The sequence below is a fragment of the Pelodiscus sinensis genome, chromosome 1, assembly GCF_049634645.1.
Source record: "Pelodiscus sinensis isolate JC-2024 chromosome 1, ASM4963464v1, whole genome shotgun sequence".
Lineage (NCBI taxonomy): Eukaryota > Metazoa > Chordata > Testudines > Trionychidae > Pelodiscus > Pelodiscus sinensis.
Window position 1 is genome coordinate 118,740,145 of NC_134711.1, and position 27,542 is coordinate 118,767,686.

The 27,542-nt window shown below is 46.9% G+C and overlaps 2 protein-coding genes across 4 annotated transcripts in view; both read right to left on the minus strand.

Annotated features, from left to right (window-relative positions):
• The window catches only part of KRAS (KRAS proto-oncogene, GTPase), a 208,257-nt gene that overhangs the window by 95,183 nt on the left and 85,532 nt on the right, over positions 1 to 27,542 (minus strand). The window contains exon 1 of one of the 2 annotated variants that reach the window (XM_006127666.4): positions 375 to 529. The exons of the other annotated variant lie outside the window; for it this stretch is intronic. The gene's annotated coding sequence lies outside the window, so the exon portion shown is untranslated. Of the gene's footprint in view, positions 1 to 374; positions 530 to 27,542 lie in introns of those variants that run through there. 2 annotated transcript variants of the gene reach the window in all.
• The window catches only part of LMNTD1 (lamin tail domain containing 1), a 276,783-nt gene continuing 273,777 nt past the window's right edge, over positions 24,537 to 27,542 (minus strand). For both annotated transcript variants that reach the window (XM_075898616.1, XM_075898606.1), the window contains one exon: positions 24,537 to 25,756. In XM_075898616.1, the coding sequence (XP_075754731.1) occupies positions 25,547 to 25,756 (210 nt within the window). In that variant the 3' untranslated portion in view covers positions 24,537 to 25,546. The remainder of the gene's footprint in view (positions 25,757 to 27,542) is intronic.

Consider the following 27,542-nt stretch of genomic DNA (forward strand, 5'->3'; position numbering starts at 1 on the left):
TGCACGTGCCTGAAGCTAGACTCCCGTATGGCTTGGTGTGCAGCCTTTTCGTGTGCTTCCCCGCATCACCTCAACTCCATCACCGTGCTACAGAGTCTTATTTAAAACTCCGTAACAGCGTGACACGTTAGATCCTGGCAGCAGCGCCAGCAGCTTCGAGCGAGGTTTATTCACTGCGCTGACTGCAGTGGCCAATGCGCACGTTTAAAGTTTTCCTTGCACAAGCATGTGTCACCATGACGTGGCCAACTCTCCGGACGGGATTTAACCTAATCCTCCCGCAGTTTCATTCAAAAGACTTCCCTGTACGTGTGAAACGAACTCCGGCCCTCCCCGGTGCTCACGGTGACCGCCACCTCTTTCCTTTCAAATACCTGCTGCTTGATTCCCACTTCGGGTGCCACGCCTGGAGGTAACCCCGCTCAGTCCGAAGGGCTGGTTTACACCCGTTACACACCGCGCTCTGAGATCACCTTCCTCTGCTCAGGCAGGGAAACGTGCATCGCTTCTTTATTTGCTGGCACAGGGCTGGGACACACCACGCCCCTCTCCTGCCTGCCTGCCTCCTACTTCTGTTGGGAAGCGCGGTGGGTGCGGAGGGAAGTTACAAAAATCCGTGGATGTTTCAAACGCGGGAGGAAGGCGCTTTGCGCAACGCGGAGCCCGGCGGCAGCGTCTCAGAGCCCCTCAGTCGCACACTGACAAAAGAGATGGCTCTTCCAGAAAGTTGCGCCCCCTTTCCACCCCGGGTCCCCGTAGATAAGAGGCTCCCGGGGCTGCCACACTCCCCCTCCCCCGAAAGAGTTAACAGGACGAGCCCTGCTTCAGAGGCCGGGCAAGCCCCAGAGGAAGCAGGCTTGGGGTTATCTCGCCAGTGCGTTTCTGAGGGAAGACTGTGCAGGGCGGGGGAGTGTGTCTTTGCACTGGCCACGCTCCGGGTCCGCGCCCGGCAAGGGCTGCAGGAGCGGCGCGGGAATGGCCTCGCCCTCCCAGCGCTGGCGAGGGGGGGTGGGCAGAGCCACCAGGGTGCAGCCCAAAGGCGCTGAGCGCACCCCTCCCCCCGCGGCACCAAGCAGCACGTGTGCCTGCCAGCGAGCTCCGGCTGCGCCGCCGCCGCCGCCCAGCTGAGCAAAGCGGAGACTCCCAAGGGCTCTTTAAATACGGGCTATAAATACTTCGACGGAGGCCCGCGCCTGATTGGTCGCCGCGTCCCGGCTGCTTTGCATACAGACCCCGCTCCCTCCCCCAGCCGCACAGCTGGAGCCGCCGCCCTGGCTGCAGTAGCAGCAGCCGCGGCGCGGGGAGCGCCCAGTCCCGGGCTTCGCGGGAACGCGCGCGCGTGATTGCCCTGCAGGGCCCCGGCCGCCTTTGAACTCTGGAGCATTTTAATCACACGGCGGAGACTTTTTTTCCTGGTTGGGTCCCGGCCACAGCCAGTTCTGCAAGCTCAGGCCGACCTAGATTCAGCCAGAGGCGTGCTTGCGTGCCTGTGCCGCCTCCTCTCACCTAGTGCACCAGTACACTATACAGAGTGGGTTGCACACGCCTGTGAAAGTCTTAAAACTGTGCCTTAAACACCCAGTCCCCTCAGAAAAGGAACCTGAACCAAACCCCATGTGGCAAAAACTCCCTTCTGCCCACCCAGGCCCTTCTTAGAGAGAAGTTAGGGTCCAAACTGTGAGCAAGAGCCTAGACTGGGCAAATTACCTATTGCCCTACTATTATGTCTCTGTAGCGGGCCAGAACCAAGTCTGCAAGCTCTGAAAACTTTTGGAGAGCTCAGCTGCAGCACCACCTTCCCAAGTCAGGTCCATCATTGCTGCACTGAATGACTTGACTTCATACATGCTCAGTGATATATTTTTGGAATTCCTCAGGGGTGGGGTGGGAAAGACAAAGGTTTCCAAGCTGTGGACGTCAATAGTGTGTTGTAATAGTTCTGTAAATGACAGTGCAAACCACAAAAAGATATCTAGGAGTTTGGGGCTGAAGGGGGATGAGGAAGCAAGAAATACATTCCCTAGCTGGAAGCTACTGCATATTTAATAACAGATGATAAAAAACAGCTTAGTGGAGCAGATGAATTCTCTTAGCTCTTCACTCCCCTCTTGGTAAATAGTCCTTTCAGAGAATGTCCCTATGTCTAACAAGCCTTCTACAGCATCTGACGAAGTGGATCTTTGCCCACAAAAGCTTATGCTCCAATAAATCTGTTAGTCTGAGGTGCCACAGAACTCCTCGTCTCTTTTGCAGATTCAGACTAACACAGATGCCTCTGATGCCTTCTACATCAGGGGGCTAAGAACCATACTACTTTAATTATATTTAGGCTTGGCAGAATTCTTTTTTAATAACTGAGAGCTAATATCAATGTTTATTTTAAGCACTTATTTTTAATTAATTTGCTATGTCAAAGCTGCAGGAAATGGGGGAAGATGACACTCATCTAACAACAGTAGATGCAGTGCAAAATGTTAGAGCTTTATGACTGTTGAAATGCAAACTGTCCACATCCTTTTAAGAATCCTCTTACAGAGTTCCTTCCCTATTATTCTGTTGGTAAGGAGTGGGAGATCCCCATCCATCCCTACAAAAGAAGCCACTGGGCCTGCCACCATACCTGGCAGATTCCTAAAGATATGGGTATTCATTTAGGCTACGTCTATACTGTTATGCTATTTCAGGATGCCAGAGTATCCCTAGATATCCCGCGTCTTCATAGCAAGCCCGTTATTTTTAAATATAACAGGCTCACTATTCCAATGTCCCTGTAAACCTCATTCCACAAGGAATAAGGGACGTTTCAGAATAGCAGGTTATTTCCAAAGTTGGTGATATGTAGGGCCAAAGTGTGAAACAAGCTATTTCAAAGTAAGATTGAAATAAGATAAGAAATTTGCAGAGCTCAAATTGCTTATCTTATTTTGAGCTACAGTGCAGTATAGACATACCCTTAGAGACCTAGGGTCCTGCCATGAGGGCAGGGGACTGGACTTGATGATCTCTCGAGGTCCCTTCCAGTTCTAGTGTTCTATGTTTCTATGGCTTCCATAGTTGCTCTGGTCTCTGCAGCCTCCACATCCCTAGCATTCCCTTGGAATTGTACTAGCACGGATTTTCCCCTGGCCACTGTTTCTTCTAGAATGCTTCATAAAAGATCGTTTAGATGTAATCTGATCAATTTCCAGCTACTTCCAATGCTGACTGAAAGGTTGAGGGGACAATCGGGCTGAAACATATAATTGTCGCATGAGGTACATGAGGAATGAAATGCTTCCAGTTGTATAGGTATGTGACTGCGTCAACAACTCACATAAGTCTCACACTGTTTGATATTTAGGATAAAGCCCCAAATCTCAAAATCATGAGATTATGAAAATCTCAGTTCTCCATTAAACTTCTAGCTGGCGTAGCTGTGGAGATATACCTGAAGATATGAACTCTAATACACACAGGGAGCAAAGTAAGATATATTTGATCCATTCATGACTTCATGGGACCCGATTCACGTCACGATTTCTGAATTCTGGGGGCTGGCCTCAATGTACAGTCATGAATGCCTCAATGTACAGTCATGAAATGCATGATGGTAAAGAACAGTCAAATAGAACAGCAATGTCAGCCATTAGAAAATGTGTATATTCTACTATAGGATGGGGGGAAAGGTCCTGGTCCAATTCCCGCTGGACTTTAGTGGAGCTACATTGATTTATGGAATAAAATTCAAGCTACTGTAAGCTATATTTTTTGCACTTTTTGACTTTTATATCCTACTTTAATTGAGAACAGCTTATTTTAAAAATATTAGCTGTCCTGCTTTTGTTCTGAAGTGTGAGGGAGATAGCCTGCAGGTTTATATAAATACACACAAGTGTGCACATACAGCAGATTCAGCTAGAAAAAGTTGCTACTACCATCTCTTTTTTTGTTTCCCTTCACTTTTGTTACTGGGAGTGGCTGTTAGTATATTGTTTCAGGAGAGATCTGACCGTACATTTAGCAATTATCCTTTCGTGTTTTTTTTTACAGAAGGGGCCTGACTGCTTTTACAGAGCACCCCAAACCAGTTAACAAAAGTGCGAGTTTGGTATGCACAAGGAATGTCAAGTCAAGCCCTACACCAGATTTGTATAAATTGGATTGTGAGCACCTTATGGGAATTACTACTTCAGGAGATGAATAAATAGTAAGAGCCAAAATCTCAATGCATTTGCTTTTGTACTATTATTTTGTAATAGACTGGAGTGAGAAAATACAGAAAATATAGCCAATGACCCTATTGCAACTCTTTCCAAGAATATTTTAAATAATATTTTTCAAAACTTCAAAGGTTTTAAAATTAGGCCATATAGAACTATGCTGATCAGCTTTCCATAGGACAAATCTTGAACCTGCCTGAGCCCAAATCCACATATGGATTCAACCCAAATCATGAGCCCACATATGCTTATACATTCAGGCCAAAAACAGTGGAAAAATCCCGAAGTGAATGCATGAGACCTGGGTGGGGAAGAACATTTTCAATAGCTCTTTTCCGGTTATCTTATATAGAGGTTAAAACATTGGCCATTACTGTAAGTCAATACATTATTTAGGATAGTAATGGAGACTTCTTTCTATAGTTTATGGGCTTGGAAGCCATAATTTAACTGCAACCATGACAACTTGACAAGCTGTCAAAGAGTTTAATCTCAGAGGACATACTAGAGAGATGCAAATTAAATAAAGAGAGGTTTTAAAGCTAATCAGAAGTGACACTTAATGGCTTTGTATTGGGGAACCGTTTTATTTGCATGCCCAGAAAAAGAGACTGTACTCACCATTGAGTATAAGGCTGTATTCTTGTGATAAACTCCACAGGTTAAAATCTTCCTTTGCATAGCATTCTCTTTGAATCTTTTTTCAATATTGGTATGGGAAAATGGTAAAGAAAAAGGAGCCCAGATCAGTTTTTAACATCCCAAATTCTCACTCTGCAACAGCAAATTATTATTTCTGGCTTTATATCCTGAAGAAATAGTATCTATTCATCAGAGGCTACTCATGAGCTAGGTAAGCCAGAAATAATGATCTCAGTAAACTGGACTTTGTAAATGCCTAGAGGTCTGACATTGCCCTGTTTTTGGCATTAAATAACTTATCCAAAAACAGTGCAAGCCAAAAATCAGACTGTTCAAGATGACTGAACATAATTATGCTTCCTCACAACTTTTGAAAGGACTTTGTATTTTAGTGGCAGAGTGCCCCCTACCTGTGAGTGGATTTCCCATTCCTCCCTGGAAAATAAAATAAAATTGTGACAGATTATAGATAACAATACAACCCAGACATTCTGAACAAATCTGGCAGCCTGTTTCTTTAGAATGTCTTGGGATGAGGTGTCTAAATTTAACGTGAACGTTTAACTAAATGTAAACACTCCCTTCTCACTAGTGAGGTCATGTTGCAAACACTAGGAATACCAGGAAGTTAATGACTGGTGGTAGGTAATCACAAAGTTAAAATTATAGTTGTGTGTGTGAATGTTGGGTTTGTGAAGGGTTCTAGCTGGGTTAGCAGCCCTAGAGACTGCAGCTGTCTGAACTCGGTACAGCTTGGACAACAGCAAAGTAAGTCTCCTGCACGTGGACCTCCCTAAAGTGCTTTAACTCTTTCTGGGAGGAACTCTCAGAGGGGCAGCCGTGTTAGTCTGTAACCTTAAAAACAATGAGAAGTCCTGTGGCACTTTAGGCTATGTCTACACTGTGGAGCTATTTCGGGATACCAGAAGTATCCCGAAATAGCTATGCTGCATCTATTGAAGCATCCCATTATTTTGAAACAGATTTCGAAATAACGGGCAGTTTCCTTCATTCCACAAGGGTTAAGGGGTATTTCTGAATAGTGAGTTATATCAAAATTTGTGCTCGTAGACAGCACCAAATTTCAAAATAAGCTATTTCAAAATTAGTTCAAAATAAGCTACATATAAAAAATAATTTATTTTTGAGGTAAGGGTGCATTGTAAGGGTGCATATAGACTAACAAATTTATACGGTCATGAACTTTCATGGGTAAAACCCACTTAATCCGATAAGTTGGAATTACTTTCTCAGAGGTTACAGGATCTGTTAGACAGTCTCCAAGCCCAGTCACTTCTTGGCATTTCTGCTGAAGCTGCCAACAAAGTTACTATTTAGTTCCATTTTTTTTACAAACACTTGTCTCCCAGGAGTGAAGCCAGGGCACAAATCTCTTTCCACACAGCCCACTAAAGTGTCTTACTGTCATACGCAGAACTTGACCCAGTAATCTAGAGGTCAAAGACATTTTTCTCAATTCCCAATAATACAGCTGGTGAAAAAGAGGAAACTATACATAAATGTCAGCTTTCTCACCCTTCCCTCCCCAAATATAAAAAAATCGTCAAAATCATCAGAATTCAAAATACCTCAGACAACTTTACCTAAGAATAACTACTCAGTCACAGGAACTATAAAATTCTGTCCTATAGACTTACTCAGAGTTGCCCAGATCTTTCAGGGCAGGGGGTTTGTCAGTGTGGGGGATGCAGGAGTCAGGGTAGTACCCTGGGGATGTAGGAGGCTCAGGGCAGGAGGCCAAAGGCATGGGGGGTTCAGAAGTCAAGGTGGGGGGCTTAGGAGGGGCTCAGTGCAGGGGGCTGGGCATGTGTGTGGTGTGAGAGTGAAGGTTGGGGGTTAAGAGGCACTCAGGGTAGGGGTACAGAAATCAGGGTGATGGTTGGGAGGAGGAGGAGCTCAGAGGAAGGGGACTCAGGGCAGGTGTGGGGCTGGCTGCCAACTTCTCCCTGGGGAGCAGCCTGGAGCAGCAGGAACCTTGTCCACCAGCTTGTCCCTAGGGGATGAGCTGGAACAGGGGGACAAACTCCTGCATTACATTGAATTAAATATTGTAAGGTATGAATGGTTGTCATCAGCTGGGTCTTGGGTCCAAAGAAAATCACAGACTTCAGTAAACCCAATGGATGTTCCAAGTACTTTTTCAGGCTCCCGAGAAGGAGAAATCAATCTCCTTTATGTAGAAAAAAACAGCTGTAGACAATGTGAGGCCTGCCAAGGCAATAGGCTGCATGGTAGGTGAGAACTAAATCCTGTGGTTGCAGATAGAGGGCTTGGAGACTGGCTGTAGGCTGGGGGGGGGGGGGGGGGGGAAGGCAGCAGAAAGCCAAGAGGCTGAGGAGGAATTGTGAGCATGAGCCTTGGAGATAACAGGCACTTCTTGTGCATAGGGATTGCTGCAGGAGCCCACACACTGTCCTTGGTTCTGCTGTGTTCAGGGAAACAGGCCTTTGTGTTCAAGGTTGTGCCAAGAATATAACTGGCTGATTACTCGTCCAAATGGAAACAATCCTGCAAGGACTCAGACTTTGGCTAACTGCTCAGGGCAAAGAATAAAAATATGATACAGTATCAAATTCCCCCCACAAGTTAAACTGCCACAATACTGAAATAACCATCCTCATGCACTGAAATGAATACAAATAAAGCCATTTTTAATCACATTGTAATTGGACACTGTGTTCAAAGGTTCAAAAAAAGAACCATGTAATGCTTGGATACATTAATATGTATGTGCTTTAACCTGGAAGATGAAAGAGTAATGTACTGGTTAAGCTATGCCTCTTGGTAGTCATGCTGTTCTTCACAGTTTCAGCCCCATCTTCTGTCCAAGACAGTCATGTATGTAACTGGAGCAGCAGATAGTTTGACATTGTCATTCTTACTGCTAAGTCATCTCAGACTGTGTTGCTCGCAGACAGTTCAGAAGCTCTCTTTTAAAAGAAGCAACCTTGATTTCCACATTGACAAACACCCAGTGCTTACACTTCCAGAATTTCTGAAGGCAAGTTTCAATGCTTCAAATTTCCAGGTAATAGAGAGGTAGAACATGTGATAGAGACTGAGGCCATGTCTTCACTTTGGGGAAGATCAATGCTGCTGCAATCAATCTTCCAGAGTTTGATTTAGTGGGTCTAGTAAAGACCCACTAAATTGAACTCAGAGGGCACTCCCATCAGCAGGCCAGTACTCCTGCTCTTGCAAGGAGTAAGGGAAGCCAACTGGAGCATTTGCTTTAGTCAGCCTCCCACTGTGAGGCGAGTGGGGAAACTTGAATCAAGGTACATCAATTCCAGCTACTTTGATTAACATAGCTGGAGTTGTGTATCTTAATTTGACCTCTCCGTTTAGTGTAGACCTGGCTTGAGGCCTTGTCGACAGTACCACTTAAGTCAACATAAATTATGTCTCTTTGTGGTATAAAGTAATTTACATTGACTTAACACTATGCCACTGGGAGAGGCTCTCACATCATCATAGCTTCCCCCTCTCCTTAAAGTGGATTAATTACATCAACAAGAGAGTGCTCTCCCATCAACTTATTGAGTCTTCACCAGACCAGCTAAATTGATGCCACTGCATTAATTGCAGTGGTGCTAATTTAGTTCTATAGTGAAGATAAGACCTGAAAGGCTGCATTAAGTAAACCATCTGCAACTTTATTCTTCTGAAACACAAATGCAGGTCTGCAAAAACTTTAAAGAAGTGGTTGCTTAGTATACTTGGGATATTTCTGCATCTCTCCCACTGGGAGATTCATAAAGCCACCTAGAAAACATAACTATCTTCTTCAGAAAGAATTTTTAGAAACTTTGAAATTGCAAATTCCTATTGGATAGACCCAGTAATGGCTAAGGGACACCTCTGCCAAACAGTTTATTGTCCAAACAATAGCCCAATAGCCTTTGTATAATCCTAGTTGCAAGTCTCCTGCTAGAGGTCTACTGCCTTTCAATGACCAAAATCATTCACCCCTTACTAGCCTCTGTTGCCTATCCAGGAAGGGCAACATTCATTCCTGAACCCTGCACAAAGTGTGTGCACCAAAATACGTTTATAGTTGTATTTAAAGAGAACACAAGTCTGGTGTGGGCCCTCTGCACCAATGTGAATTTCTCCCAATGTGAACATTTTGCTATTATATATTATCTAATAGAGAGGATAAAGAAATTGTTGCTTATTGCCTGCCAAGGCTGAAACTTTTTACAGGCTTACAAGAGTCCATTAATGGTTAGTTGAAGGTAGGGGCTCTACTCAGCCACGCCGATATCACACATTTGGAATACAAGAACACAAGTAACATTTATTAAGAAATATAACCATCAAAATAGTTTAGTAAAAGCTGCAATCCTGGCAGAATTATGTAGGGCTCAGTAAGAGATCTGACATTTGATATCTGTCACATTTTGACAGGCTGCTTCTCTCAACATCACTGCGTCCCATGGAGCCTGTACATCTCTGACTATCTTCTGTATTGGCATTTTCCCCCATTGTAGCTAAGATGGTGCTCCGTGCCTCTCATAAACCTGAGAAGGAGCCATGTGCAAGTGTCACGGGGCAAGTGTGTCCCATCCCCTTTACAGGTGGGGTAAGCATTGTTATAGACCAACAGCTATGTTTGCATGATCATTCTTAGTCTTATGGTAGCCTAGGAGCCAAAGTTAAATATGGCTGCCCTCTCCCTGAGGGCAGTATGGCCCTATGGCCAGAGTAAAATATGGCTGCCCTCCTTAGCAGAACTGGAGGGCCCAATGGCCAGAGCCAGGGAAGGGGGTTGCCAGTTAGGGATGAGTGAGAGCCAAGATAGGATGGCCCTGGAAGTGTCAAGTGTGCTCACCCTTGAGTCAATGGGGATCCAGTCAAAGAACACTAATGACACCCAACACAATGACCTGTCTCCTAGGCTACTTCCTACCCAGAGTGGGCTTCTCTGGGCTCTTCAGCCTGTGCAGTTCCCGGCAGTTCCAAGTGTCCTTGGAGCATCTGCCTGGTACTTGGAGCATCTGACTTTCCTGGTCTGGGGCTTCAGCAGTTCCCTGGTTGGAACCTGCAGCTTGAATCCTGCCTCCTTGGCAGTCAGCCCTGAGCCAAGGTGTTCCCTTTTATACCTGGTTCCCAGCCAGAGCATTCCCAGCAGGGTTGAGGGGGCGTGCCCTCTCTGGCTCATGAGGTGGAGTTAACCCATGCTTGCCTCATCAGAGCAAGGCAGGGGTGCTGGGACAATTTTTATAGTGAGAATGCTGAGCGCCGTTGAACCCAACTGGAAACCACTTCAAGCCAGAGAGCACTGCAGTACCTCTTGCACTCTTAGTTCCAACACTGATGAAGAAGGCTATGAAGAGCATACCTATTGGACAAGGCTATGAAGAGCATCATTGTTTGGACAAGCATCTTCCCTAGATTGCTAACATGTTGTCTATTGCTGGTTCTTAAACTTATGGTGAATCAAAGTGTTTTGATTGTCGATTCTACAGCTGAGCATGTTTTGGTGTATATGTATGTAACATACAGACAGAGCCTTAAGAAAAGAGTCCAGGGTAGTATGGAAGGCTCGTTTCTTTTCTCCGTTATTCAGTTAATTTGTTGCTTGTTTAAAGTTGCCTTGTGCCTCACCTAACAGGTGGCCTATGAACGTTTCTTGGCAATAATTATAGCACCAATATTTTGAGGTTTTATAACACTGTTTACATGAGTGGGTAATGAAATTTATGGGTTTAAAATATTGGTAATTAGAATGCTTGTTGAAGTCATTGCAGTGATAATGTGAAAATAAATAAGCATGAATAATTCAATAAATGTACCCTTAACATGCATTTGCTTCTTTACCTACTCTCGTTGTCACCCTGTGGTCCTTGATCACAAACCTAACACTCTTGGAAATTTGCCAGTTGGACAGCTGTGCACCTGATGGAAATTAAGGTGAATCAGAGTAAACTAAAGTCATTTTCTCTAATATAGAAAGGCATTCTATAGTGTCAGTTTTTTCATTCCAAATATGCATGCTCTCAAATGTTCCCCCTACAATAAACACTCCATCCAGCCCCCGGGCAATAATCACAAGTTTTATCTCTTTTATTTGGGTTAATACCATCAACTGAACTGATAACATTTTGCTTGTCTATGAAGTCCAACTATACATACTAAATGACGAGCTCTAAATTAGTTGTTCCCATTTCTGAAAGAGATCTTAGCACCATCACGGATAATTCCCTGAAAACGTCTGTCCCCAAATGAATCCATAGTACACCCACACCTTGAATACTCTGTTCACTTTGGGTTGCCTCAAAAAAGTCATATTAGAGAAGGGCAACAAAAATGATTATAAGTGTGGAACACCTTCCATCTGAGGGGAAATTAAAAAAAAGGGACTGTGCAGCTTAGAAAAGAGAAGACTAACAGGGCTTCATGCCAGGCTCCCCCAAGGATACCACAGGGAGAACCTGGAAATATTTGTTTGTCCACTTGTGTCCCCAGCAAGTCCCCAATTTTCTTTGTAACCAATAAACAAATAAACAAATAAATAAATAAATGGATTGACCACTCCCTATTGTTTGGTAAACTGACAGAAACAATATCCTCTGCCACTCATCACTGAGCTCTTGGAGAGACTTCACTTTGCTAAGATCTTTACCAAGCTGGGCCTCCAGCCATGCAGATTACAATCTGGCAGGCTGCTAATGGAGTGTGTGTGTGGGGAGGGGGGAAGTTGCCGAGACCCCAGCAACAGCCAGAGCTGGGGGCTCTTTAAATTGCTACTGGAGTGCTACGCAGGGGGCTCCAGACAGCACTAAGGGCTGGTGGGGCAAAGAGGCACCACACAGTGAACTCCGGGCAGCGCTGAAGGATGGCTGCTCCAGCCCGGCCTTCAGTTGTGCCAACAGTCACCACAGGGCCCAAGGCAAGGCGTTGGGGGGGGAAGGGCTGGCTCCATGCCTCCCGAAGGGGCAGGACCATGGGCAGATGGTATGGGGTCCAAGGCAGTCACCCTTTAGCATTGCCCAGATGGTTGTATGCTCCCCCCTCCCTCAAGCCCTCAAAGATACATCCGAATGGTCAATCAAAGGGGCCTGGGGCTCTGGTTGATACTCGGACTCTCAGGGCAATTACCTTCTGTGCCCCCTGTCTAGGGGCCTGCCCACCCTTCTGTCGAAGGACCCACCCCTTCTGGGAGAACAGAGCTGCCCCCGCAACCTTGCCCAAGGTCCCATAAGGCTGTTGGCCCCCAGTAATCCCGTCCATATTCAGGAAAGGGATCATTAAGGGTATGTCTACACTACCACCCTAGTTCGAACTAGGGTGGTAATGTAGGCAACTGGAGTTGCAAAGGAAGCCCGGGATTTGAATTTCCTGGGCTTCATTTGCATCTTGCCAGGCGCTGCCATTTTTAAATGTCTGCTAGTGCAGACTCCGTGCCGCGCGGCTACACGCGGCATGTACTAGGTAGTTCGGACTAGGCTTCCTAGTCCGAACTACCGTTACTCCTCGAGGAAGGCTAGTCCGAACTACCTAGTCTATGCCGCGTGTAGCCGCGCGGCACGGAGTCCGCACTAGCGGACATTTAAAAATGGCGGCGCCCGGCGAGATGCAAATGAAGCCCAGGAAATTCAAATCCCGGGCTTCATTTGCAACTCCGGTTGCCTACATTACCACCCTAGTTCGAACTAGGGTGGTAGTGTAGACATACCTTAAGAGACTGCCTTTCACACCTGATATGACAAGCTAATGATTCAGCCACTGAGCCAAATTCAGTGATGAATCCTGCTCACGTGTCACCTGCAGTATGTTGTGCACATATTATGACCACTAGAATCATAATTCACAAATTTAAAGGCCGGAAGGGATTATGTCATAAGTCAGAATACAGAATTTTTCTTAGTGTTCCTGCATCAAACCCAATAGCTAGAGGGTCTCTATTTTTGAAAGGCACCAAGAAAATAAAGTGCAGCTCTTCAACAGTGCACAAAAACACACTGTGCATGAGTTTTGGACAGGAAGTGAGAAATACCATATAGGGGGAATAGTGATAGAAATGTAGCCGTGTTAGTCTGGGGTAGTTGAAGCAAAATGCAGGACAATGTAGCACTTTAAAGACTAACAAGATGGTTTATTAGATGATGAGCTTTCGTGGGCCAGACCCACTTCCTCAGATCAAATAGTGGAAGAAAGTAGTCACAACCATATATACCAAAGGATACAATTAAAAAAATGAACAAATATGAAAAGGACAAATCACATTGCAGAACAGGAGGGGGATGCGGGGGGGAGGGGGGGAAGGAAGGAAGGTAAGTGTCTGTGAATTGATGGTATTAGAGGTAGGGAGAGTGGGATGTTTGTGAGTTAATGGTATTAGAGGTGATAATTGGGGAAACTATCTTGGTAATGGGTGAGATAGTTCAAATGTTTGTTAAGTCCTTGTTGGCAAGTGTCGAATTTTAATATGAATGACAGTTCAGAGGATTCCCTTTCAAGTGCAGATGTAAAAGGTCTTTGTAGCAGAATGCAGGTGGTCAAGTCATTGAGAGAGTGTCCTTTCTGGTTAAAATGGCAAGAAACTGTTTTCTCTTTGTGATCTTGTCTGATATCTGTTTTGTGGGCATTAATCCTTTGGCGAAGTGTCTGAGATGTTTGTCCAATGTACATAGCAGACGGACACTTTCGGCACATGATATATAATCTATGGGAATGGCATGATTTATCTAGAAACTCTATCATACTTATGTGACAACCCAAGCCATGTGTGCTGATGGCTTATGTTTTACAGCACAGTTTTTAGTTACCCCGTGGAAGATGTAACTGAAAAATGCCCCCGTAAGACATCACAGATGGTTCTTGCCATGGACTGTTTGGCAGGCCTGCAGGAAAATTACACTGCAAAGTTAGCTCTCCACGGGACTTTGTACTAAGGCGCTAACGTCTGTGTGGTAATGCTTCATAATGACACCGTTTAAAAATGTTTGCTCTTATAAACCCAGTCGCAAACTGGCAGTGCAAAATTTCATGTCTGTGAAAATGAAGATGAATTAAAACAGCTGTCATTGAAACTGGAGTGCAGCATCACATGTTCACATATCGCTCTTGCTCCTGTCACATCCTTATATGGCCACTAGAGTGCACTGTTGTCAGCAAAATTATGTAAAACAAGTAAGCTGGAAATGTTTCTCACTGAGGGAGCAGGGAAATTGAAGGGAGAGAAGGAAACAGGGCTACAAGCCCCCGCACAGGTCCCAAACTCCAGCCCAATCCTACAAACATTTCCCAAAGGTTTCCTGCCTGCCTCCACATGAAGGGCTTCAAGAGGCCCACAGATTCTAGTTCCTCCTTCTCCTTTCTCTTCCCCCTTTCTGACAGGGTCTGGCAGCATCCTTCAGACGTGTCAACATGAAATACAATGTACAAACCTGCAGATCGCAGGGGGCCTTTCTTCCACCCTTCCACCTCCAAGTTTCTTTCTTTCTTTGGTCTCCAGGACATTTCTTCTGCTCTATGAATTCCTTTTCCCCCTTTTATTTTCTCTTCCATTTTTCACCCCCTTTCTCCTGGCTTTCTGTCACCCCTCATTTCTTTTTATCTCCAATCCCTTTCCATTCCCTCTTCACCAGGGCTCCCCGTCCTTTCTTGTGTATCTCAAGCTTTGCTCCATGCTTTGATACTCCCATTCCCTGCTCCTTCCCCATCAGACTCTACTATGGTGTTCCCCCCTCACTTTCTCTTGCCTTGGTAGCTGCCCCTCAGTCACCTTCCCCTCCATTCTTGGTCCCTGGATGGCCTTTCCTCTTTTCTTGCCCCACAGTTCATGGCTTGTCTTCTTCCATTTTCCCTCAGCCAGGCTCACAGGCATCTTCCTCTTTCCCTCATCTGTTATGGGGTGAAGGAGCTGCTGATGGTTTGGGAACATTCTCTACTTTTTCCCCCTTCCAGCCCAGAGGGAAGCTGGCTTTCTTCCCTTTGTTCCTCCATGTAGCAATGGGAACTGCTGAGAGACATGCACCTGCCTACACTATTGAAAAGCTTGACTGATACCATTTCTCTTGGCTGACTAGCCCCCAATCCCACTTACTAGCCCAACCATTGGGGGGGGGGAGAGACATATTAATTAATTAAATAGCTTTTAATTAGGACAGGCCCCAAATTTAAAGTGAACCCAAGCAATGAGCTCAAGAATTGTCTTCTTTTGGGCCTTCTTAGACAAGCTCCATCTGTTTAGAGCTCTCCTGTTCTATTTAATCCCACTTTCATAGTCAACGTGCCTGCACCTGCTAGCACTTGGCCAGCACTGATAGCCCAGAGTTCTGAGATTTGGAGGCTGGAGAAATCCCCTCAAAGCCAAACATTGAGCCTCTATTTTGCACACACCTAGGTGATGCAACAAACACAAGCATAACTCATGGAAAAGGCAGCTTTAAGCCAGAGCACAAAGCTAGAGGTATTGTGAACTGATCAGAGGACAAAAGAGCCTAGTGTAAACCAGAATATTATTACATGCAAAATTGTTTTAGCCAGGTAAGTCCCATGATAGCAGAGAGACGAGGTGGATGAGGTAATATCGTTTAGTGGACTAGCTTCTGTTGGTGAGAGACAAGCTTTTGAGCTACACAGAGCTCTCATCCAGTCTGGGCCTGAAGAAGGGATCTGGGTAGCTTGAAAGCATGGATCTCCCACCAACAGAAATTGGGCCAATAAAAAAGCTTACCACACACCTTGTCTCTTTAGTGTAAATTAGGCAGCCTCAGAACTGCTGTGTTCTATGCCATGTGTATTCCAAGAAAATTCCACCCAGGGGCAGTACTGCAACTCTCATACGCAAATTGTACAGGCTGCTTGCTGCAAAGGGTGCCAAGGGTCAGGTGAAATTGCTGAGGTTGGGTACTTTTGGGAAGCATCTGGTGTTCAGCTTGTACTTCAGTCCAAGAGAGGAATCTGGGTATATTTGGACCATCTCAGTTTTCTTTGCTCTTCTCTGCATTACTGCATCCAGTACTTCCATGTACATCCCCCTCCCCCTGCCCCCCCCTTGCTGCAGCATGCTAGTCCTGATGGGGATGGTGCCCTCTAGTGGCTTTTTGGGGCACTCACATCACAAAGTTCAGGAATCCACTAAAACCTACCCTTGTCTCCACTGGAACTACATTCCATGCGTGTTTTAGTGTGGTAAGCTACCAAACCACATTCTCTACCTTACCAACAATTACCAGCTTAAGCCACACCTCAGGTTGGCTTCAACCCTTTCAGGAAACGGATTACGTTCTATTCAGGTTCTTGTGCCACGCTCATTCCCCTGGTATCTTGGCATTTTCCGGGGAAGTCTGGTGCAACATGACCAGCATTGTATAGTATCTGCAAGTAACATTATTGTGTCATTTTAATATAATTGATTTTAAAAAATAACAGAGGTGGGCCAATGAGTTCAGCTTAAAAAATGGCCAGATTATTACATGGCTATCACACCTACTGTTCAAGGATACCAAAGTGCCTTACAAATCTGAAATATTCATTTACAAAATATAGACTCACAACTCTTTGGAGCAGGAGGTGCAGAATTCTCTGGCCAAAGGAAACTACAAAGGGAATTTTAAGTAGGCAAGATAAAATTCCTGCAAGTATGCCTCCTTTTAGTAAAACTTTGGGTAAGTTGGAAGTATCTTTTTATTTTTAACAGTAAGTAGGCCAGCTGCAAACTGGGGTGGCTCGGCACTGAAATCAACAGAGCTATCCTGATTTGCTGCAGCTGAGGATCTGTCCTGGCAGACTTGTTCCTGGAACTATTTCTACTCTAAACTGGCTGGATAGAATATCCTGATGGTTCATCAATTTGCAAGAAAACTGCTGTCAGGCCAGGCGCACATTCTGACAGCACTGACAAAAAAGAAAATTACTCTGCAGCTTGTTACCATACTTCACGTTATCCAAATTGTTTTGAAAAGCATTTCCCAGGCTCCTGTACTCAAAGAAACATTTAGGATTGTTTCCTGCCTCTTCCCCTCCCCCTTGGGAAGTGTCACTACTGCTTGCATTGTATTTTTCAGACCAATTTTCTTTCAGAATAAAAAGCAAACTGCAGTATTGATGACTGTAGGGGTGACAGAGATTAGAGATAGGGGAAAAGACCTGTGAGCTCATTCTTTCCATTCCCTTCCAGTGCATGACTGTTCCTTACACTCAGTGCTTTGACCTCTCTGGCTTGAAATGACTCATCGATAAAGTTTCCACCACTTCCTTTGGGAGATTATTCCACAGCCTAGTTGATTTCATTGTTAGGATGTTTTTCTTGATATTCAGCCTAAACGTTCCTCTGCTCAGTTTCCTCACTTACACTTACTTATGGCTAGACCCACCCTAAACATTTTCTTTCCCTCCTTGGGTCTATGTCATGTTTGTGCATATCAGGTAAAAGTGTAGACACATCACATTATCATTAGCAGAAATCAGGTAAAGGTTCTGTCAGGACACGGTCATCAGGAGAACTGAGGGAGGAAGTAATGTCACAGTAGTTACTTATGTGTTTTGTGCACTCTCGGTTCTATCTACTGCTCACTATAGTTAATCAGGGTCTATCCAGTAACTTCAAAGGGTGCTGAAAAAAACAGCAAGCAAATGTCTGGTAGCACGTTATAAACTAACAAAACATGTAGATGGTATCATGAGCTTTTGTGGGCACAGCCCACTTCTTCAGATGCCCATGAAAGCTCGTAATACCATCTACATGTTTTGTTAGTCTATAAAGTGCTACCAGACCATTTACTTGCTGTTTTTTTCTGTAAGGGTACGTCTACATTAGCCTCCTAGATCGATCTAGGGAGGCTAATGAGGGTGACCGGAATTGCAAATCAAGCCCAGGATTTAAATATCCTGAACTTGATTTGCATGTTCCCAGCCAGTCGCCATTTTAGAAATTGACTAGCCCGAAGTAACTGCCCGCATCTACATGAGGCAGTGAAATGGGATTTCGGAATAAAGCCCCTAAATCAAATTAGGTGGTAAACCTCATTACACGAGTTGATTTAGGGCTTTATTCCGGAATCCCGTTTCACTGCCTACCCAGGAGCCAGCCAGGGACCATAGATAGCGGGTGCCCTCCTGGACTAGTGTGGAGATCATGGACCTCATTGAGGTTTGGGGGCAGGCCCCCAATGTTCACGATCTCTGCACTAGATGGAGGAAGGCAGCTGTCTATGGCCGCATAGCTGCCACCACGGGCAAGAAAGGCCACAGGCGCACCCAGGAGCAGGTGCACCTCAAGATAAAAGAGCTGCGGCAGGCGTACACCAGGGCCACTCGGGGTAGGGGCAGACACCTGCCACTATTTCACCACCCTGGACCGCATCAAGGGGGACGGTGCGGTCTGTGCCTCCCCAGGGGGCAGCAAGCCGGGACCGGAGGGCCCTGACCAGGGCACGGAGGAGGAGATGCCACACAAGCAGGACCTCCAAGCAGTCCCAGGAGAGGAGTCAGCAGGGTCGTCCGGGGAGGCCACACCATGTAAGTGCCATCACTGTCCCCTTCCCAGCGGGGTGGGGCGGGGAGGGAGACCAGGGACCGCGCTCATGGCCCTTCCTTACCACGCATCATGCAGCAACCTGTGCATGTGTGAGCACATGCTGTGCCACTCCTGGGCAGGTGGCTTCAGCTGCCTGCCACACAGGGGCCGTGGCCTGATAGCCACACACGTGTTTGAAGAGCCCAGACATGCTCCTGACCCCAGGGTGGGACACAGCAGGACGCCCTCCCTTCACAAGCCCCCTCTAACATCTCCCGCGCAATACACAGCATAGGCATAGCATAGGCATAGCATAGGCCTGGGTGCGGTCTCGGTGCAGCTCCCACTCCTGGGGATAGCTGGACAGGACGACCATGGCTCTGACGGTGCAGGGTACGGTTATCCTCACCTCGCAGAGGGGGGTGGGCATCATCCACTGTGTCCCCAGGGAGAACTGACCACTTCCCTTCTTTCTCTATAGCCTCACCAGCTTTGCGTGCAGGGTGCACCACCCCGCCCGGGACATCCTCCCGCACCCGAGGGCTCAGCAGGTCCACCTGAACACTGCAGGGGTACCGAGACCAGCAGCTGGGGGACCTGCAAGCCCTGCACCGTACCATGGAGCAGAGGGTGCAGGATGATCGGGAGTTCCGGCAGGAGCTTCTTGCCCAGGGTTGTGCCATCTGTAGACCCTGGTGAAGAGCGTGCTGTCTCGTACCACTCCAGCGCCTGCTGCCTCCCCAGCTCTCACTCCTCCTCCCCCTTTCGCCTCTCCCTCCTCAACCTTCACATCCTCCTCCTCAATCTCCACACCCTCCTCCCCATCCTCCTGGGGACATCGAGGCCTCCGCACCCGCCATGTTGGCCCGGCGAGACCCCCACCCTTGAGCCCTGAGCTTCCCCTCCCCCTTCTTCCCCTTGCTTCCCCCTTCCAGCTCCCTCCTCCCAGAATTCCCCCTCCCCTCTCCCACCTCTTTTCCCCAGTCTCCCCATAATTTCATTCCCCCCCCAAGTTTTGTTAAATAAAGAATTTATATTTTTAAAAATATGTGTATTTTATTTGACATCAGGAAGGGGGGTTAGGGAGAGGTACGTGGAAGGCAGGCAGGCAAGTAGGGACACCTGAGAATCAGCTGCCCGGGTGGCGGGGGGATGTCCCTTTAAGCATAGGCCTCAGATAGCCTCAGGCAACAGCCACACAAAGACACTCCTTACCTGATGCCCTAACCCTGACCTGACCTGACCTGGCTGGCCTTAACTCTGAATCAGAGTCCACTCAGTGTGGATGCGGTATTTCGAAATAGCAAAATGCTATTTTGAAATGCATTTTGTATGTAGACGCGTTATTTTGAAATAGCTTATTTCGAATTAACTGTTTCGAAATAAGATATTTTGAAATAACACTGTAGTGTAGTGTTAGTCTTGAGACTAACAAATATATATATATAATATCATGAGCTTTTGTGGACAAAACCCACATAAGAACAGCACCAGCTAGTGTTTCCTGGATCGGTCCCTTTGGTAATAAGCATATGTATTTTATTGTAAAAAGTAGGAAGTTTTATGAGGAAAAGCAAAATAACTCCCACTCGATGAAATAACAACTGTTTTTAGAAATATTTTTCAAGCCATTATTTATGCAGAGTAATAATAATTACTGAACAATGAAGATTTTAACATTATGTTTATTGGGTTCCATAAAACAGTAATAATTTGATGGTCCAAAAAAGGATAGACAAACCAGATATTGAGAATACAGCATAATGAAAAGCACAGAGCAAGTGGATATTTTTCTTATATCTTTTGAAGAATTATCAACATATCTGAGTGGCTCTTTCTGCACTACTGAAGCAGGTTCTCTGATTATCTGCTAAGCCATTTTGAAAAAAGGCCTAATAGTTGCAAAGGATTATAGGGAAACTTCATTGCTCCTACATCTTTTTTCTACCTACATTCATGCCTCAGTGCCTCAGTGTACAGGATCTGACCCTGAGAGGTGCTAAGCACCTGGGCTATGTCTACATTGCAGGCTTTTTGTGCAAGAATGGTCATTCTTGCGCAAAAACTTGCGGAGTGTCTACACTGCACGCGTGTTCTTGCACAAGTACATTTACAGTAAGGCATCAGAACAGAGGGCTTCTTGCGCAAGTTATTCCTCTCCCCACGAGGAATAAGCCCTCTTGCTCAAGAAGGCAGGGTGGACAGGCAACTGGGGTTTCTTGCACAAGAAACCCCTATGGCTAAAATGGCTATCGGAGCTTTCTTGCGCAAGAGAGCATCTACACTGCCATGGATACTCTTGCGCTCCCAGCATCTTCATGGCAAGGACAAACTCAGTGTTTAATGTTTACTAGGGGGCAACGCCCCATGCTCACCATGCTCACCAGTCCCTCTCTCTCTGGGGGTAGGTATCTGGCCAGGGAAGAGTGCAGGATTGGGCTGGGGGCAGGGTGTCTGGTCAGGGGGAATGTGGCAAGAGCTGGCTGAGGGTAGGTGTCTGGCCAGGAGGGAGGGCAAAAGAGCAGCAGAGCATGCAGGTGCAGGCTAGGAGTAGGTGTCTAGCCAGGGGGTGGGGCCAGGAGTAGGCTGGAGGTGCAGGGTCTTGGTGGAAGGGGTGAGTGAAGGGGTTGTGGTGCAGGGTCTTGGCAGGGTAGTGAGTGAGGGGGCTGGAGGTGCAGGGTCTCAGGTAGGGGGTGTATGAGTGAGCGGGCTGGGGTGTGGGGTCTCGGCCAAGGGTGTGTGTGTGACGGGGCTAGAGATGTGGGGAGGGGGAAGGGCATGTGACTCATGGCTCTCACCCCCCTGGAGCACTGGGAAGGAGGGAAGGGAGGGTATGTCTACACTACAAAGTTAGGTCGAACTAACGGATGTTAGTTCGAACTAACTTTCATAGGTGCTACACTAGCGCTCCGCTAGTTCGAATTTAATTCGAACTAGCGGAGCGCTTAGTTTGAACTAGGTAAACCTCATTTTACGAGGATTAAGCCTAGTTCGAACAAGCTAGTTCGAATTAAGGGGTGTGTAGACCCTTAATTCGAACTAGTGGGAGGCTAAGGCTTCCCAGGTTTCCCTGGTGGCCACTCTGGCCAACACCAGGGAAACTCTATGCCCCCCTCCTGGCCCCGGACCCCTTAAAGGGGCACGGGCTGGCTAGGGTGCCCGTGCCAGGTGGAAGCCTGCCAGCACCCAGCCAGCAGACCCTGCACCTGGCACGGATCGAGCCAGCCACCCGATGCCCCCCAGCCCTCCCCCTCTTCCCGGGACCAGGCTGGCGGCTCCCGGGAGCTTGCCCGGGACCGCAAGAGGCGGGCACCCGCCTGGGCTAGTGCGGACATCGTGGACCTCGTCCAGGATCTCCGCACTAGGCACAGGAAGGTGGCCGTCTAGGGCAGGAGAGCTGCCTGCCTGGCCACCCAGGAGCAGGAGTGCATGAAAATCAAGGTGGTCCACTGAGACCCCCGACCCTGAGCCCTGAGCTTACAATGGCCGTCCTGGGTCAGACCAAAGGTCCATCTAGCCCAGTAGCCTGTCTGCTGACAGCAGCCAACCCTAGGGACCCTGGAGGGGATGGACCAGAGACAGTGACCAAGCCATTTGTCTCGTGCCATCCCTCTCCAGCCTTCCACAAACTTTGGGTAGGGACACCACTCCTACCCCCTGGCTAATATCACTCCATGGACCCAACCTGCATCACTTGATCTCACTTCCCTTTCAACTCTGTTCTAGTTCTAGCCTTCACAGCCTCCTGCAGCAAGGAGTTCCACAGGTTGACTCTTTGCTTTGTGAAGAACAACTTTCTGTTACTAGTTTGAAGCCTGCTACCCATTCCTTTCCTTTGGTGTCCTCTAGTCCTTCTTTATGGGAACTAATGAAGAACTTTTCTGTGTGCACCGTCTCCACCCAACTCCTGCTTTTAGAGACCTCTATCCTGTCCCCCCTCCGTCTCCTCTTTTCTAAGCTGAGAAGTCCCAGTCTCTTTAGCCTCTCTTCATATGGGACCTGTTCCCAACCCCTGATCATGTTAGTTGCCCTCCCCTCTCCCAGCCTCTCTCTTCCCCTCTCCCACCTCCTTTTCCCATTCTCCCCCAGTTTTGTTCAATAAAGACAGATTCCATTTTTGAACACAATTGTCCTTTATTTTGTACATCAAGAAAAGGGGCTAGGGAAGGGTAAGTGGAAGGAGGTGAGGGAGGAATGGGGCACGAGCCCCCGATGGGGAGGACTGGGCTGGCTCTGCGGGCTTCTGGGGGTGGAAGCTCTCCTGCAGCCCCCCAATTGCCCCTCTCCCCATATGGCAGCCTGTGGCAAGTGCAGCCGGGCTGATGGCCGAGTGGTGTGATGTGCCCAGTGTGGGCACTCCGGGCACTCCAAGCCAGGACTGGTTTGTAAGCGGGGCACCCCTGAGAACTGTCTGTCCGGGGTGGGGGGTCGGGACCCTTTAAGCGCAGCCCTCGGCTAGCCTGAGACAGCATCTCCACGCTCTAAGTCCTCCTCTGATGCCCTGCCGGCACTGCTTCCGGCCATCCTTAAGCCCGGTTCAGGGTCCACTTAATGTGGACATGCTAGTTCGAATTAGCAAAACGCTAATTCGAACTAGTTTTTAGTTCTAGACGCGTTAGTTCGAATTAGCTTAGTTCGAATTAACTAATTCGAACTAAGTTAGTTCGAATTAGCGCTGTAGTGTAGACATACCCGGAGAGTCCACATAGCTCCTGCCCCCCAGAGCACCGGGGAAGAGGGAGGCCTCATGGCTCCAGCTACCTGGTAAGGGAGAAGAGGGCGGGTGTGTGACTCGTGGGCCCCAGGGGGCACAGTTCCTGGATCCCCAGAGGGAGGAGGGGCGCAGCTCCTGGCTCCTCCCCCGGGAGGGGGGAAGGGGCAGGCCACATGGCTCCCAGCCCTGACAGGAGGTGGGAGGGCACGGCTCGCAGCTCCCACCCTGCAGCACTGAGGGTGGGGGGGAGGAGGGGAAGAGGCAGAGAGGTTGAGGGTAGAAGGGATGGTGAGACACAGAGTGATGTGATGATGTCACTCTGTCGTCCTGCAGGAATTTTTTTTTATATAATGAGAGAGATAAGAGGCAATAGGAAGAAATGTTAATTGGCCCAAAACAGCTGTTTCCTGATCGGCCGTGAACAATGAACCTGTGAAGACAATTCGCTCTATGGAGCTGGGAGTCCTGGGACAGATCTGGCTCCCTGATAATGTATGGATTGATTGTTCTCTTCCAAACTTGAAACCGATGGGATTGAGCTCAAGAAGACATTTCCATGAGAATCAGTTCACATAGACCCTCCCCTACCCCCCATGTACTATCAGGAGAAAGAAGCTCTACATAATCTATAAGGAGAGAGAAGTTCTACAAAATCTGTTATCTTTCCGAGAATCTCCATAAAGTCAGATGGGATGATTAGTGTTCCCGTAAGTCATGAGGCACCAACTCCTCCCTCTAGTCAGTGAAAAACTTGCTGGGACATATCAGTCTACATAGAAATAACATTTAAATTCTGGCATCAGTCAACAGCCTAGCCTCCTCATTCCTTGAAGCAATGAGCCACGTTACTATTTTCGTTGCAGAGCATTAAGGGTTTCCCTGCCCCCGCACACACACTCATATTCATAGATCCCGTGTTAGATGTTAGAGACAATGGAGGGTGTAAAATGGGTATAGGGAACCTTTTCGGGGTCCGGGGCCACTGACCCACAGAAAAATCAGTTGAGGGTCATACACAAAAAAACCCTCACTGACATGGCACCTGACTGAGAAGGAGAAAGATACTCCTCACATTTAGGCTGGAAAAAAACTTGGTTGAGCAAAAACAAAAAAACAAAAAAAAAAACCACACTGTGACGGACCGGGCCGTGTCTGGGCACAGCTGAGGGCGTCCGCTCAGAACGAATTGCTAAACTTCGGGGCTCCTTACAGTCCCCAGACTGGTGACCTCTCCAAACAGGCCACAAACCAGTCCCACAGATCGCTTCAGCTCCCTGCCTGAAGCCTCACGAGCAAAACCCCTCTGACACCCCAGCAATATCCGTGCCCCAGATGGCCCTGGGCCTCATACACAGGTGGGGGGGTCCTAGCACCCAACCCCACCTACCCCGAACAAGTTCTGTCCGGTCCCAAGAAACCAGCCACAGATCCCTGGTCAATTTACCCTCTGGACCTTACCCACAAATCACGCTGAGCCAATCCTTTAGCATCTAACAACAAAAGGTTTATTACCATGAGAAAGAAAAGCATGAGAGTAAGGTTGTTAAAGGAATAGTACATTACATGCAATGAATCTCCCAGTTCTCAATGCAGGCTCTAGCAGAGATGTTACAGCTGCTGGTTTAAAAGTCCTTGTTGCACATCCTAGAATCAGGATGGGTCCACAGTTCTTCTGGGCTCTTCGATCCCTGCACTGCTGCCTCTGGGATGAAGTGCTAAGCTGAAGAACAAGATGGCATCTCCCACATGGCCTATTTATCCCTCCTTCCTGGTCTCTTCTTGGCTACAGCAGGTCACCTCCTTATTCCTCTGTGTTCCCTGCTGGTAGCCCTTAGGTATGAGTCACCACTCATTCTTTAGGTGTATCCTTGGCCCATTGAGTGCCATTGTCCCACAGGGCCTCACTGATTAGCATTTCCATAGGCCGGGCTCTGCCCAATGCTCAGCCACATGCAGAGAAATATTCAGTATCTACACAGATTACAGACTCCTAATTATACACACAGACATTATACCATCACATGATTAGCATACATGGGATTAGCAGACAGTAAGCTTCTATTCAACACCCCACATGGCCCCCTTTTATACCATTTTTGGGGCCAACATCCCCACCTATGGGTGCATCAGTGATCTGGCTGCTCCCCTCAAAATCCAGTAACATGACACACACCAAAAACAAAAAAAGGTTGCTGCACTCCTCCCCTGCCACCTCACTCCTCCTGCCCCCACTAGAGGTGGCAGGGGAAGAATGTCCCGCCGGCCTTCCGTCCAGGAAAAACAGAAAATACCGGACATTTTACATGTCCAATATTTTCTGGTTTTTTTTAAACTGGACAGGGGCCAGGAATAATGGACTGTCCAGGCAAAAACCGGACACCTGGCAACCCTACTCACATTTCCCTCAAACAGCAGAGCCTGGGAGGCCCAGCCTAGTAGATTCTGTGTGCTCGAGCCCCATGGTGAAGCAGCAGGGGGGGCCGGAGCGCCAGCACAGGTTCACCAATGCAGGGAGGGGCCCTGAGCCTCAGGGACCGAATCCAGGCAAGCCGGGGGCGGCATCTGGTGCCCAAGCCTGTGGTTCCCTACCCCTGGTGTAAAAGAAGCCTGGTTTGGCAGACTGAAGGTGTAAGGTGAATTGGCAAAGTACTTCTGTAGAGCAGAACCAGTGGGTGCAGGGGAACCTATGTACATCACTCCACCCTTAGGCTGCAAAAGAAAAACAAGATGTCTGGTAAGTTTTATAGGTAGAGTAAGTGCATAAAGCATTAAACCATTACCCTCTAAATTGCCCTTATTTAATTTTTCTTTCCCCTTAATGACTGAAGTGCTCATGAATGGGGCAGGAAACTGAAACCTTAGGTAGCCACAGATCAGATAAAGTAGCAATGCAAATATCTGCCATGCCTCAATCCTGACCAAAAGAGATTATTCAACTGTCCATTCAGTTGCAGGTTCACAAGGGAGCCAGTAGACAGGATGGCGTGGGTTCTGTACACATTTGTTCACTAGGAACTGGACTAAGAAATAGGATAAATCTTAGTCATTACCAATTCTGTGAGCCATCCAGTACCTCCCCTTGCTTCTTTCTTATAAAAGTAGAAGGTCACCATCTCAAAAGGCATCAGGCAAAATAATAATAATATATTATTATATTAGTGTGTGACAAAAGTTGGTGGCCATTTTAGACATCTTAGAGAAACCTCATTTTCAGAAATGCCCATCTTTTGAAAACAAGACCCCTCTGAAATGTCTCAAGATGAGCCCTCAAACACAGAAGCATCCAAAAATCACTAATAGTCACTTTTGAAAATTATGAATGTTTCAAAAATTAAAATGAACTGAACCAAAGAAGCATGTTTAAATGTACCAATACATTAAACTCTAACAAGATTGTATGCCAAATTAATTCATTGTTTTCCATACTAAAACTGGAAGGGGAACTGTACCCAAAGATTTTCACCAAGAAGGCTGATACCATCATGATCTTGTAATCTGTAACTTAATTCCAGCTTTTAGGCAGTATGCAAATGTCATTCAAGTGGCTGAGAAGCATTCTTTGATTATTGCTTTAAATAATTATATGGACATTGTAAAACAATTTCACTGAAACAGGTGTGAAGTCACTACACTGATGATTCTAATGCTAGCAAACTTGCTGGGTGTAGGTTATAGAGCCTTGATTCAAACCCTAGTGCATGTACTACACACACAGACCAACTCCAGCTCTCCGCTAGTTACTTAAGGTATACTGTAAGAAACACTGATTTTTCACAGCTGAAAAAATCTTGCTCACAAATCCCTATTTTGTACATGCCGAGATGGGATCTGAATCTAGGATGGCTGCTGTGACTGCCTAGGGAAAAGGAATAAGAGGAATAAGAAAGAAATTGTATTTTGAAAGGCGGTGATCTAGCCCAGGTCTACACTAGAGAGTTATTTCAAAATAACCCCCCTTATTTCAAAATACTAAGCAGAGCATCCACACAACCAAGCCGGCTATTTCAAAACAAGTATTTCCTCTGGGAATAACACTAATTTTGAAATAGTTATTCTGAAATAGCGGTAGTGTGGACGCTCTGCTACTGCAAATTCAAAGTAGCTACTCTCCAGAGTAATTTGAATTAATTACTCCCCAGTGCTTCCTGGGGCTCTACCTCAAGGTAGCACATCCACAATAATGCAGCCTGCTTCGGACTAATTTCAAGGCTCCCCAGTAGTGGGGACACACTATTTTGATTTTGCTATTTCAGGAGTTATTTCATATTTAGTTATTTTGAAATTATTTTCCAGTGTAGACATGCCTCTAATGGTTAGAGAAATGAGTAGGTGTCAAGTGGAATGCTGAATGCTATACCTGGTGCTGCGGCCACTGATTTGCTGTGTGGTCTTGGGAAAATAGCACGATTTATCTGTGCCTCAGTTTAATAATATCTAATTCATAAGGGGGTTTATGAGGCTAATTGTTAATTAATCTTGTTCCAGTGCTCGGAGA